The sequence below is a fragment of the Lagenorhynchus albirostris genome, chromosome 2 (assembly GCF_949774975.1).
Source record: "Lagenorhynchus albirostris chromosome 2, mLagAlb1.1, whole genome shotgun sequence".
NCBI lineage: Eukaryota > Metazoa > Chordata > Mammalia > Artiodactyla > Delphinidae > Lagenorhynchus > Lagenorhynchus albirostris.
In genome coordinates, this window is record NC_083096.1 from 148,491,161 (window position 1) to 148,506,719 (window position 15,559).

The 15,559-nt window shown below is 37.5% G+C and overlaps 1 protein-coding gene across 7 annotated transcripts in view; it reads right to left on the bottom strand.

Moving 5' to 3' along the window:
* The window catches only part of MAST2 (microtubule associated serine/threonine kinase 2), a 201,080-nt gene that overhangs the window by 114,774 nt on the left and 70,747 nt on the right, over positions 1–15,559 (bottom strand). For 6 of the 7 annotated variants that reach the window (XM_060140186.1, XM_060140181.1, XM_060140183.1 and 3 more), the window contains exon 4: positions 1,901–1,932. In XM_060140186.1, the coding sequence (XP_059996169.1) occupies positions 1,901–1,932 (32 nt within the window). The remainder of the gene's footprint in view (positions 1–1,900; positions 1,933–15,559) is intronic. The other variant, XM_060140182.1, reaches the window with a different exon arrangement.

Sequence of the window (15,559 nt, forward strand, 5' to 3'; positions counted from 1 at the left end):
CCTTCCTTCTCAGCAAACTCTATTCATTAGAGGCACACATTCCTAGAAGAAGCTACCTGCCTCAGGACTTAATTCATTTCACCTAACCTTAAGCAAAGGCAAATCTCAGAGAACTTCCAAATAAAGGGAACCAAAAGAAAAAAAAAAATGACAGAAATAATAGGAAAGTGACCAAGTACAAATATTTGCTGAACGTGATGCTGAAAAGCCACCCTCCTTCAGTTATGTATACCTACTCAGTGTATCATTCCATTAAGAGTCCTGGTAGCGCCCTTGCCCAATTTTTAGAAGACTCAGGACACTTGAGAACCTAGAATTGAGATCCACTGCTAGAAATTAATTTAAAGACAGAAATGTGACTCTTAAATAATGAAATATATCCAAATGTAACCTAATATATTTACAAGAATTCTGAAACTAACACACCTTAGACTAAAACTAAAAAATGAAGCACTACCACATGTATTAAGTGATCTTTCTAATACCTATATATATATAAAACAGGTATCATCATGGTTTATCATTTTATAGATAAGGCAACTGAGGAGATGAAGCAATTCCTCTACATTACAAAGCCAATTAAGTGACATAGCCAAGACTGAACCCTAGGAGTTTGCTGACTCGTAACTCCAGTCTCTTTATATCAAAGCACAGTGAGCTTTCATAAAGCAGCCAAAAGGACTTTACAAGAATCTCAGAGGACAATTTAATCATTGGAGCATTTTACAAAACAAAATCCCAGGATGACAGTAACAGAAACACCATGCGTTTCACACATTTTTAAATGCCTATGATACATACATAAAGTATACTTAATAAATAAATAGGAATACTGTCGTCCTCTCTGTAGCCATGTCTCATACATGTCTGTGAGAGACTTTTCAAAGCCATCGTTTTAACACAGCCCTATTCCTTTCGTGTTTCCCAAATCTGGCTCCTTAGCAAAATCACAGTGGCTGTGCTCGCAGGTGCAAAAGTACAGGCTCCCAGGCCCCGACGTGGAGATTTTAAACAAGCTCAGAATCTGCATTTTAACTGCTTCTATTATTTAAATGTTTGTTTTTAATCTGAAAAATAAGCATTCTAGATGATTCTGATTAGCCAAATATGCAGTACTACCCCAACAGAAGTCTTAGAGAAAAAGCAAACCAAGAAAACCTATGAAATTGAAATCCAGAGACAAAGATTTTTTTTTTTTTGCAGTACGTGGGCCTCTTACTGTCGTGGCCTCTCCCATTGCGGAGCACAGGCTCCGGACACGCAGGCTCATCAGCCATGGCTCACGGGCCCAGCCACTCCACGGCATGTGGGATATTCCCAGACCGGGGCATGAACCCATGTCCCCTGCATTGGCAGGTGGACTCTCAACCACTGCGCCACCAGGGAAGCCCCAGAGACAAAGATTATTAACGAATTTCCCCAGCCCTGAAGCCAGAAGAGAACAAAAAGGTAAACGACAGCCCTATTCCAACCGTGAACCCAAACGTAGCTTTTTTTGCCCCAACTTGTTGACCTCTCCCTAGTACCATGCTATGGGACAGATGTAGATGCTAAGAGTTTCAATTTTAACATTCTAAAAAAGCTTGACTCTACTAAAACTCAGTAAAGCCCAAAACACAAGCATAAGACTGTGATGGGTATTTAAGTGGCAGCTTTCCCCCAGACCCTAGGCAAAAACTGACACAGAGAAGAGGATCTGGGGTGGGGACTGATGAGGGAGAGGGGAGGAGCTGACCTAGTGAAAGAAGTTGGCTGGCCCACTGGTTTCACTGGCCCAGACAGGAGTCCACAGAAAAAAACACTTATGAATGAGAGTCCTCTGAGTGATACTGAGAACAGTCCCCAGGAGGGATTCCTAAGCAGGATATCATAATCATAATCATAATCATCATCTACTTACAAGCTGCCTCTTCTTGGAAGGCTCAACTCCTTCTGAAAAGCAAAACACAAACATAAGTTAGAGAGAAATAAGGACCCATCTGAGTCCTACAGGTCTGTACTAAATGTCCTAGAAGATTTATAGCATCATATTAATAATGGCAAAAACTCAATATTTCTAAATAATAACCTTCTTCTTTGTCTCTCAAATTTTAGTGAAATAATAAGCAGTCTGGTTAACTATCTATCATCTCATTCTTCCTTCCCAAAACGAATGTCTCACGGAATACTTGCAGCACTTTCACCACTAGATGGAACCAACTGGCCAATGAAGATTCCAGGTATTCACTGGGCCAGCCATCAATGGCTGATGAATTGTAAAGGACTCATATCATTAGAGTCAGTGATATGAAAGGAATGAAATGGAATATTTTCTTTAATTATAAAATATTTTGACAAATAAATAATTTATTATTATAATAAATTATTTATTATAATAATTTATTATTATGATAATAATATCACAAAGAGATGACTATACACACCACTGACATGAGAAATAACCCTTGCAATAGCAGATGGGCCCCTGTGACTTGCTTTCTAAATTTATCAAGTCCCACCTCCCACTAGTCTCCACTTAACAACTATTCTTAATTTTTTGTTTATCTTTTCCATAAGTGTCTTTATTTTTATTACATATATCCGTAAATTATTAGTATTGTTTTACACATTTTTAAATTATATACTTAAAACACTGTATATATTCATCTGCTGACATCAATCTACATTATAATTAGGAGATTCACCCATATGAATATATTTCACTTTAGTTCATATATCTATAGTACAGTAGTCCAGTCTATAGATTTTTACAGTACTTATTTATCCATTCTCCAATAAATGGAAATTTAATTTTCTTCCCATGTTTTTCTTCTCCATCAAAACAATGCTCCTATAAACATGCTGTAGTACTTGCTTCCTCATGCACATGTATAAAAAGTTTCTTGGAAGTATACACTTAGATGTGGCATGAACTAAGTCAGAAACTGCATCAGAAATTGCTCCCAAAATGACTGTACCAATTTACCTTTCCCCTCCAACATTTCCTAAGAGTTCTCCTTTCCAGACTTGTCTCCCAAACTCCTGACACTTATAATCAATTGCCTTCTCAACACTTCAAATCCAAAGTGTCCAAAACTGAATGTGTTCTCTCCACCAAAACGGACTCCAACCATAGCCTTTCCCCATCTCAGATGACGGTAATTCTATTCTTCCTGTTGTTCAGACCAAAACCCTGGACATCTGGACTCTTGTTTTTAACACACCCCACATCCCATCCAACAGGAATTCTTAATGGCTTTAAATTTAAAATACAGCCAGAATACAACCATTTTCCACTATCTCCAAAGACTTACATGCTTACAATCTCTTAACCAAAAACCTTGGATTTAGTCATGTTTTAGAAATCAGAATTGGGGGTGGGTAATTAAAGTAATAGTAATATATATATATATATATATATAGTAATATATATATATATATACACACACACACACACACACACACATATATATATAATATATAACACCCTCAACAAAGACTAGGTCACCAACAAAATACATCAAAAACATTAAGATTTCTCCAGTAAAGTGTATGACAGCCACAATAAATGTGATAAAAACTCTAGTCTCAGTTCAGTTTTGTCACCAGAAGAGTTCAAATTAGGTCAGGTTTTACTGCTAAATGAGTTACAGAATCTCTTGGGTTTTGCTATTATGATCCAAGCCACCATGGTCTCTCCCCAGCCTCACAACTGTCTCCAACTGGTATCCCATTCCTGCTTCTATCCTTAACCCACATGGTCTATTCTTAACAGAGTGATCCTTTTAAAGGTCAGTAAGATCACAACACTCCTACTCAAAATCCTGGAATGGCTCCCCATTTCATTCAAGAATAAAAGTCAAGACCTAAATGGGTGACCCACCACCCTTCCCCAGTATCTCTCTGACCTCCTCTCTCCCATGCACACTTGCACATTTTGATCCAGCCACACTGGACTTTACTGTTTGTCAAACACATTCGGTATTCTTCTGCCTTAAAGCCTTGTGCTAATCTGTGCACTCTGCCTAGAATGCTCCTCTTCCCCAAATATTTCCTTGGCTAACCCCTACAGCTTTCAAATCTCTTGGCTCAATTTTCACCTGAGTTCTTAATGAAACCTACTACCCTGATAGCTCTATATAACATTACAACATATTTTCCACCCCATCACACTCTTACTCCACTCTGCTTTTATAACCAATACACTTTCCATATACTTACCACTTCTAACGTACTACGTAATTTACTTGTTTATAATGTTTATTGTTCATTTTCTGTCTTTCCCCACTAAAATCTAAGCTCCATGAGTGCTGGGATCTTAGTCTGTTTTATTTAGTAATGTACCTCAACAACTTAGAACAGTGACTGGCAAGTAGTAGATGCTCAAAAATTTGTTGAACAAATGATTTCACATACTCGCCAATACCTGGCATTTATTAAACTGTTTAATTTTTGTCAATCTAATGGCTGTGATCATATCACAGTATGGGTTTAATTGCCATTTCCCATAATTACTAGTGAAGCTAAACAGTGTTTTATATGTTTATTGGCCATTAGGGTTTCCTCAACTGTGAACTGCCTATTTACAATCGTCCCTCGGTATCAGCGGGGGATTGGTTTCAGAACTCCTGGCAGATACTAATACCTGCAGATGTTCAAGTCCCTTAGATAAAACAGCACCATACAGTACAGTTGGCCCTCCATATCTGCAGCTGGGGAGCCTGCCAAGACACAGGGTCAAGTGTATATCCCTGGCCTATTTTTCTATTAGGTTTTCTATCTTTTTTCTTATTGAGTATAGGTATTTACCTAATATATTCTGGATACTAATTATTTGTGGATTATATTCACTGAAAATGTTCTCTCAGTCTTTTTACTTTTTTTTAATGGAGCCACCAAAGAATTTAATTTTTATATCATCAAATCTATTATTCTCCTTTATATTATCTATTTTTACATATAAGAAATACATCCCTAAGACTCCTCGCTCCCAATGCAGAGAACCCAGGTTCAATCCCTGGTCGGGGAACTAGATCCCGCACACATGCCACAACTAAGAGTTCGCATGCCTCAACTAAGACCCAGAGCAGCCTAAATAAATATTAAGAAATACATCCCTGACACACAGAGACATGAATACATTTACTTATATTTTCTTCTAAAAGATTATAGGTTTACTTTTCACACTAAGTTTGTGAATATACCTGGAACTTATTTTTGCATATGGTGGGAGATAGGAATCCCATTATATTTTTTTCTATAGGAGTGATCAATTATCCCAAGCCATTTATTAAATGATATGCAATGTCAGTTCTGTCATATATTAAGTTTCCATGTACACAGGGGTGTCTTTCTTGACTATATTTTATTCCACTGAGCTGTCAGCCCCTGTGCCTATACCATGCTGTTTAATTGGTATAGCTTGACAATAAATCTTGATATTTGTAAGGCAAGTCCACTCACATTGTTATTAGTCCTCAAAATTATGGGAGTTATTCTTGGGACTCTGCTCTTCCATATAAATTTTAGGATCAAGTTGTAGATTAAAACCTGACACTGCACTCAATCTAGAGGATAACTGACACATTTATAATACAGACAACCGCTATATAAGAACATGGTAAATCTCTCCATTTATTTAGGTCTTCTTTAATATGTTTTAATAAAGTTTGATACATTTTCACATAAAGATTATACAAATCTTTTGTTATATTTATTTCTAGATAGCTTACATTTTCTTGTTGCCATTACAGTGTATTTTTTAACTAAATCAAGAGTTGTATTTCATTACACCAGTAACACCATTTTCTTCCCAATACAACATGAAAATTTTCAAACACAGGAAACAGAAAAGTTAAAAGATTTGTACAGTGAACATCCATATATACACCCACAACCCAGACTGTACAACTGTTAACATTTTGTGATATTTTCTTTGTCACATATTTAGCCATCTATCCACCCATTTGGGTTTTTAAAAATATTTATTTATTTATTTATTTTGGCTGCGCTGGGTCTTAGCTGCAGCACGCGGGATATTCGCTGCAGCACGCAGACTCCTGGTTGCGGCATGCAGACTTCTTAGTTGCAGCATGCGAACTCTTAGTTGCAGCATGCATGCGGAATCTAGTTCCCCGACCAGGGATCAAACCCGGGCCCTCTGCATTGGGAGCGAGGAGTCTTTTTTTTTTTTTTTGGCTGCGTTGGGTCTTCACTGCTGTACATGGGCTTTCTCTAGTTGCAGCGAGCGGGGTCTACTCTTTGTTGTGGTGCGTGGGCTTCTCATTGCAATGGCTTTTCTTGCTGAGGAGCATGGGCTCTAGGGTGTGTGGGCTTCCGTAGTTGTGGTGCACAAGCTTCAGTAGTTGTGGTTCACGGGCTCTAGAGCACAGGCTCAGTAGTTGTGGCGCACAGGCTTAGTTGTTCTGCAGTATGTGGGATCTTCCCAGACCAGGGCTCAAACCCATGTCCCCTGCAGCGGCAGGCGGATTCTTAACCACTGCACCACCAGGGAAGTCCCTGTTTTTTTTCTGTTGTTGTTATTTTGTTTTCGGGTTTTTTTTAATGCATCTCAAAGTAGACTGTGGACATCAGTACACATTTCAGTATGTATATCATTAAGTAGAATTCAGTATTTGTTTACAACTTTTTCATGTTGGGTTTTTTTTTTAAGGTAAACGCTGAACTGCACAAACCTTAGGTGTACCAATGAATAAGTATGATAAATGTATATGCTTATAACCTAAATCCCTATCAAAATACAGAATATTTCCATCAATTCAGAAAGTTTCATCATGTCCTTTCTTGGTAAATTCCCAACAAACCACTATTCCCTTGCCCCAAGCAAATACTATTCCCATATTTTCACCATAGATTTTCTTTCACCAGAGCTTCGTATCAATGGAATTATACAAATATGAACCTCTTTATATAACCCCTTCTTTCACTCAGTATAGTGTTTCAGAAATTCATCCATGTGGTTGTATATAACAGTACGAATATCCAATCATATTAATATACCACAGTTTATTAATCCTTTCTCCTACTAATGGACATTTGAGTTATATCCAGTTTTGAGCTATTAGCATTCCTGTACAAGTCTTTTTAATAGGCCTATGTCTCATTTGTCTTGAGTAAATAAGAGTGTAATTGCTGGGCTATAGGATAGATGTATGTTTAGTTTTATAAGAAACTACCAGATCTTTTTCTAAAGTGATTATACCATGTTACACTTCCATTAACAATGTATGAGAGTTTCAATTGCTCCACATTCTAGCTAATATAGGTTACCCTCAATAATATAAGAATTGCTCTACATTCATGCCAAGATATGATATCAGTATTTTAAATTTCAGCCATTCTTGTGAGTGTGTAGCGGTATCTCACTGTGGATTTCCATCTTCCTGATGAATAATGATGTTGAGCATCTTGTAATGTGCTTATTAGCCATCAGTACATATTCTTGTATGAATTACCTTAAAATATTTTGCCCCTTTTATAACTGGACTATTTATCTTTTTATTATTGAGTTGTAAGCGTTCTTCATATATTCTAGATGCAAGTCCTTTATTAGATATTTTGATGAATATTTTCTCCCAGCCTGTGGCTTGCCTAGTGAAGTTATATGTGGTGTCTTCTTTTTTTTTTTTTTTTGCCATGCCACACGGTTTGTGGGATCTTGGTTCCCCGACCAGGGAACAAACCCATGCCCCCTGTAGTGGAAGCGTGGAGTCCTAACCACTGGATCACAAGGGAATTCCCATAAGTGGCATCTTTTTTTTTTTTGAAAAAGACAGATGTTTCTTGTCCTCATGGAGCTTACAGTCTAATGGGAAGAAAGACAGTAACTGAGTCATCACACACATAACTAAAGTAGTTACAAGTTGGGTTCAGTGCTCAAGCAGAGAATAACAGGGGCAAGAGAAGTTGACTTCATTCTTATCAAAATGACACACGCATCTGGTTAAAAAAAACCACACAAACACTATAGAACAACTTCGAATATAGCGAACAATCCTTTCATCCTCTCTCCTCAACCTTCAGTTCCACGAGGCTACTTTTAACCTTTCTCTTTTAATTCTTCTGCTGATTGACCTCTATTTCTCTAGATAATACGCTTCTGTCCTCTTTTTTTTTAATTTTAGAATTTTATTTATTTTTTTATACAGCAGGTTCTTATTAGTTATCCATTTTATACATATTAGTGCATATATGTCAATCCCAATCTCCCAATTCATCACACCACCACCATCCCCCACCATAAGTGGCATCTTTTCTTTTTTCTTTTTTTTTTTTTTTTTTTGCAGTACGCGGGCCTCTAACTGTTGTGGCCTCTCCCGTTGTGGAGCACAGGCTCCGGACGCGCAGGCTCATCAGCCATGGCTCACGGACCCAGCCACTCCGCGGCATGTGGGATCTTCCCGGACCAGGGCACGAACCCGTGTCCCCTGCATCGGCAGGCGGACTCTCAACCACTGCACCACCAGGGAAGCCCATAAGTGGCATCTTTTGATGAACAAAAGTTTTTACTTTAACGAAGGTCAATTTGCCAGTATTTTTTTTAATGGTTAATGCTTTTAGTATCTTGTCTAAGAAAACTCTGCCCATGCCAAGGACACAAAAATATTTTCCTACATTTTATTTCCATATGCTTTATGGTTTTAGCCTTTATGTTTAGGTCCACATATGTTTATGATCCACGTCTGAATTAATTTTGGGGTAATATGTGAGATGGGGTTAAGGCTCATTTTTTTCCCATATGCTATCCACTTATTCCAGCACCATTTATTAAAAACACTATCTTTTTCTCAACAGATTGCTTTGCCACCTTCGTTGAAAATCAAATTGTAATAGAATGGGCTATTTCTGGCTCTCTACTGCACTCTACTGATCTATTTTTCTAGCCTATGCCAGCACCACACTTTCTTGATCATGTAGCTTTATATCAAGTATTGAAGTCAGATCATGGGGTGCTTTAACTTTGTTCTTTTTCAATATTGCTTTGGATATTCTAGATTCTTTGCATTTCGATATGAATTTTAGAAACAGATTATTCACTTTTACCCAAAAAAGGCCTGCTGGGATTACAGACCAATTTGGAAAGCAGTGACAGCCTAATATTGAGTCTTTATATCCATGAACACAGTATTTCTCCACTAACTTAGACCTGCTTTAATTACTCTAAGCAATGTTTTATAGTTTTCAGCAAAAAGATCTTGTACTTCTATTGCTAAGTTTATCTCTAGGAAGATTTTTTTTTTTTTTTTTTTTTTTTTGCGGTACGCGGGCCTCTCACTGTTGTGGCCTCTCCCGTTGCGGAGCACAGGCTCCGGACGCGCAGGCTCAGTGGCCATGGCTCACGGGCCTAGCCGCTCCGCGGCATGTGGGATCTTCCCGGACCGGCACAAACCCGTGTCCCCTGCATCGGCAGGTGGACTCTCAACCACTGCGCCACCAGGGAAGCCCAGAAGATTTTTTTTAATTGAAGTATAGTTGTTGTATAATATTATATAAAGTTAAGATGATTTTTGAAGCTATTGTAAATAAAATCTTTATTTCACTTACCAACTGCTTGCTCTGGTATGGGAAAGCAATCAATTTTTTATATATTAACTGTATATATTACAACTTAAATTCATTATTATAGTTGTAATGACTGTTTTGTACATTCCCTAGGATTTTTCTATATAAACAATCATGTTCTCTATAAATAGTTTTACTTCTTTCCACTTTCTAGGATTGTCTGTGGTACACATCCTTGCCTTGTTTCTCATTTGATTGTAGAGGGAAAGAGTTCAACATTTTACTACTAAATATGATGTTAGCTGTAGATTTTTCATAGGCCACTTTGATCAAATTGATAAAGTTCCTTTCTATTCCTAATTTGTTTAGAGTTTTTATCAGTAATGAGTATTGATTTTGCCAAGTACTTTCTCTGCATATGCTGAAATAATCATATGGTTTTTCTCCTCTATTCTGTTAATGTGGTAAATTACAGTGATTGATTTTCTAGTATTAGACTAATCTCGCATTCCTGGGTTAAATCCAACTTTGTCAAATACACCATTAGATTATCTTTGCTAATATTTTATTAATGATTTTTACACCTATGTTCAGAAGGGATAATGGTCTCCAGTTTTCTTTTATTATAATGCCTTTGTCAGATTCTGGTATAACAATTATGCCAGCCTCCTAAAACTGGCTGTGAAGTGTTCCTGCCTCCTCTATTTTCTACAAGAGTTTGTGTAAGATTGGTGTTATTTCACTAATAAAACCATCTGGGGTCTGGAGGCTTTTCTTTAGGATTTTTTGCCTATATGTTAATAAATAAGATTGGCCTATGTACTTTTTCTTCTCAGATTGTCCTTGTCAGTTTTGGCTTCATGGTTATACTATCCTCATAAAATGTGCTAGGAAAGTGTGTCCTCTTTTTCTATTTTCTGAAACAACCTATGTAACACTGGGAATATCATTCTTTGAACCTACATGACAGTTCTGGCTTCTTGAATAGTTTAAATAGATAACATGAGGTGGATTTATATTTGGGGGCAATAACCATAAACAAAAATTCTATAAAATGCGTCTCTGAATCCTCTTTAAACAAGGAAATGCATCCATGGAAATCCATCCCTTCTGCATTCCTTACCCACTTCTTGCACCTACACAAAAGCCTACATTGGCAAGATGGATGCCCAGGGTTCCAGATCAGTACATTCTGTGCCAAGCTTCCCAGTACCATACAGACAGGCCTAAGGAAAGGAGAAGAAGAACTGGTCTCCAATCAGATAAAGGTAGTCCAAGGAACAATGATTTCCCAGTCCTCTCTTTCCCAGAGAATATTCATAGCAGGCTGAGGAAGAAAGCTGCATAATCAGGAAATTTGGCTGAGGTAAGAAGACCATTCATTTAGGCAAATAACCATAAATTCTCTGACTCGTCACTTACTCTTCGAAAGTAGGATGGTAATATCTGACAATACATTACATCAGGTGAAGCCTGTCCCATCCAACCTTTTCTGACCTACTAGTTATCTCTGGACTCACGATGTTCTGATTAGCATTCTGAACACATTCAAGTCTATCCCACCTTGAGATAAGAAAAATATTTCCCTTAATTACTACATACCCCTCTTCAACCACTGCCTTATCAATTCTTTTTTCCCTTCACAGTCACACTTCTTGAATGAGCTGTCTACATTCACTGTCTCCAATGTCTCACCTTCTATTTTCTTCACACACTGCAGATATCCCGAGACCTTACCACCCCATTTAAGCCATTCTTGCCAGGTTACCAACGGTCTCTATGTAAAGAACCTTTGCTACATTTTTAGTCTACCTTTTCGTTTTTGGGCTTGACTGCTCAGCAGCATCTGACAGTATTATTCATTCTTCTGTTTCGAGTGACTTTTCTATCCACGAAATCACACTACCCTGTTTTACCTCTTATCACTACTTAAACAACTTCCTTCAGCTTAGATGCTCAAATGCTGATTGTCCTTAAAGCTCTCCCTGGAAACTCCTCTCTACACACATTTTACAGATGATGCCAATATTTGTATCTTCATCCCAGATCTCTCTCCACTATACAGTTGTATATAGTTTTATATACAACTACCTTGTCCTTAATATGTCTGAAAACTCAACTTATCTTTCTATGCAAACTTGCTCCTTCTCTGTTTTCCATTTCAGTGATGGTACCACCAAACTCAGAGTCATTCTTGATTCTTCACTTTCTCTCACACTACACATCCAATTATTCATCAAGCCTTGCCAGTTTTACCTCCAAAATACCTACCTTTAGTCAATTTCACTTTACTTCCACTGCTATGTCTCCTAGTCCAAGCCAGCATCATCCTGTAACATTCTCCTAACCGACCTCACTTTAGTTTTGTTCCCCTTGATTCTTAATGTTATATCAATGTAAATATCATGTAATAGGTATCTATTTGCTAAGTGGTAATATATGAGTTTAACAAAACAAATAATGCAGTCAAAAAGATCTTTTTAAAATGCAGAACTGACTGGGTGATTTCTCTTCTTAAAAACCCTTAATAACCCTTAACGGATAAAGTCTAAAATCCTTCCTGTAGCCTATAGGGCACTGCCTAGCTGCTACTGCCTTCCTCTCTAGCATCATTTGCACAATTCTCCAGGCTTGTTGGAGTTTTGATCTTTTAGACACACCATACTCTCTCTCTCACCCTCAGGGTTTCACAGCTATTGTTCTCTCTGCCTTTTCCTTTGCTCTTTTTATACATTCTTGGACCTTAGCTTAAACCTCATTTCCTCTGAGATTTCCCTATACACAGTTTCCCCAGCCTACCTCTATTTAATTCCAACACTTTACTACAATTAGTTGCTTAATTGTCTGTTTTCTGAGACTGACTGTTAGCTGGAGGAGGAGAGATCATTCTTGCTCACAATGGCATTACTAGCACCCAGCACAATACCTGGCCTAGTAAGTACCAAATGAACGTTTGATGAATAAATCAGTGAATCAGTAACGTAAGTAAATGGTACTTACTATTATCACTGTCATCATTATAAGGCTCACATAGGGTCTTGCTCATTTGGAGTTATATTGATGAAAACTGTCAACTGCAATTCGGTCAGCAAAAGAGGCTTTACTAGAGGAAGGATATACTCTGCTATCACTTATATTATTTACTGACAGTCTTCAGGATGGTAGCTATTATTCCACTGTTTGTTTTTGTTTTGTTTTTTTTTTTAAAGCTTTCAGGAGAGGGAAACAAACAAACAAAACAAAACAAAACCATTACCTACCAAGGAAATCCACTTTTATACCATTTACTAAGTGGCCTTAAAAGGACCATTATTCCCGAATACAAGCTTTTCCTCCGCTCTGGCAGCAAGCATTCTGCTGGGATGCACAAAAACCTCCCTTTCCTGTGTAGCAAATGTACCATTACAACTGCTCTGGGCATTATGGCGTTTTAGCTCCACTTATTTACACTTGAGTGTGAGTGTATCTTGAGGTCAGGAACCAAGGGGAAATCAACGTATATGTAGCTATGGTGCGCCTATGAAACTCTAATGTATTTCACTCCTCTTGTTCCATTAAATTCAGATGTCCTCACCCTGAGAACAGGTTCCAATGACAAAATATTTACATTATACAATCATATTAAGAAACATGGAAAAGAGCACAAAATTTTAAGTTAAGAAAACTAGGTGCATGTTATGGCTCAATGACATATAACTTCTGTGGCCTGGGATTTCACCTACCTCTAAAGCTCAGATATAGTGCTTATAAAGGTCAAATAAAATAATGTATACAAAAGTATTTTATTCTATAAATTGTGACACAGATGATATGTGTTATTCTCATATGAGTTTGAAGAACAGTAAAAAGAGGCTGATGATCCTAACAGGATATTTCTACATGGCATAAAGAACTCAGGGCTCAGAGTCAAAAAAATATTTAAACACAGTTCTACTATTTACTCTGCTCATAAATCCTGGTCAGTCATTAAAAGCCTTTCTAAATCTCATTTTTCTTATCTGCACACCTGAGATAAAAATACCTATTTTGCCTATATCATAAAAGTTATTCCAAGGCTACAATAAGAAAACACATTTAAAAGCTTAAGGTTTTCATAAAAAAGATGCTCCATATCATATGTCATCAGGGAAATGCAAATCCAAATAATGAGACAGTACTACACACCTATAAGAATGGACAAAATCTGGAACACTACAACACCAAATGCTGGTTAGGAATGGAGCAACAGGAACTCTTATTCACTGCTGGTGGGAATGCAAAATGGTACAGCCACTTTGGAAGACAGTTTGGCAACTCCTTACGAAACTAAACATACTCTTATTTTATGACCCAGCAATTGCACTAGGAGCTGAAAACTCACGTCCACACAAAAACTTGCACACAGATGTTTGTAGCAGTTTTATTTATAATTGCTAAAACTTGGAAACAATCAAGGTGTCCTTCAGTAGATAAACAGATAAATAAACTGTGGTATATCTAGACAATGGAATATTATTCAGCACTAAAAAGAAATGAGCTATTGAGCCATGAAAAGGCATGAAGGAAAATTAAATGCATATTACTAAATGAAAGAAACCAATCTGAAAAGACTACATACTGTATGATTACAACTATATGATGTTCTAGAAAAGGTAAAACTATGGACACAGTAAAATGATCAGTGGTTGCCAGGGGTGGGGGCATGGGGAGATGAACTGGCAGACCACAGAGGATTTTTAGAGCAGTGAAAATACTGTGTACGATATTATAATTATGGATATGTCATTATACATTTGTCCCAACCCACAGAATATATAACACCAAGAGTGAATCCTAAAGTAAACTAAGGCCTTTGGGTGATTATGATGTGTCAATGTAGGTTCATCCTTGGTTAAAAAAAAGTACCATTCTGGTGAATGATACTGATAATGGGGGAGGCTATGCATGTGCGGGGGCAAGGAGTATATGAGAAATATCTGACCTTCCTCTCAAATTTGCTGTAAACCTAAAATTGCTCTAAAAACAAAATACGGTCTTTAACCACCCCCCCGCAAAGAAGCTTAGGACTTGACAGTTTGGATTATCATTAATAATAATAAGTTGCATTTTTCTAATCTGACCCACCTCCAACAAGGTTTAAACGCTAATGGATGAATTGCTGACTCTGCTCCCAAAACTCAAGGATATATTATTTAGAGTCTCTAAAATTTTTATTACCGTGTTGGATCCCTCAAGTTGACATATTTTGACACTGTCTGCCGAAAATGATATATCTCTCTTTTCTTGAACTATATTCTGAAGCTGCAAAGAAAGCTGTACATACTAAATTCTAGAGAAACAACCCCTCACTCCCTTTCACTTGTCCACAAAACAAACTTCTAAAGGTATTACATACAAAATAAGATGGTGCTCTTCACATGAGGAATCACTATCTATATGCATTACTCATTATTCACAATGACTAAACCCATAAAATATTTCCAAAGAAACGACAAAGGCCAAGTGTCTAAAGGCAACAACCACTACCCCCACAAGTAAATATGCAAGCCAAGAGTCACAAGGCTTATGTTTGTCCTTTATATCAATAGCCATCAGCATGGAGATGACTGTGGGTTAAAACTATCTCTGCCTGAGACAGCTCCCAAACTGAGTCTCCCTCACCACATTTTCTATTTGAATTCTCACTTATATTTATTTATTTATTCATTCATTCATTCCTCTTCCACTGAGTAGCTGCACTCTTCCCAGAAAAGGAAATTAACAGCCTTTAAGAAACATAACTCAATCTTCCACTCCACTGGAAGTGGATAGAGGGTTGGGTTTTGGAGACAACTTCTCAACTAACATATAAAAGCAAGGCAGGGGTTGGGAGGTGGGGGCATTCTCCACAACTGAAAGACTAGATATCTCTTTACAGAACTTGTAATTAAACCCATATAGTGTGCCTAACATAAATAACACTGTTTGAGGTGAGAGCAGGAGTAGAGAACAACACTCTAGGGGCCACTCAGAATCCACTGCTGATGAAAATACCATCCTATACTTCGGTGACCAACTGGATGAAAGAAGACAACAAATA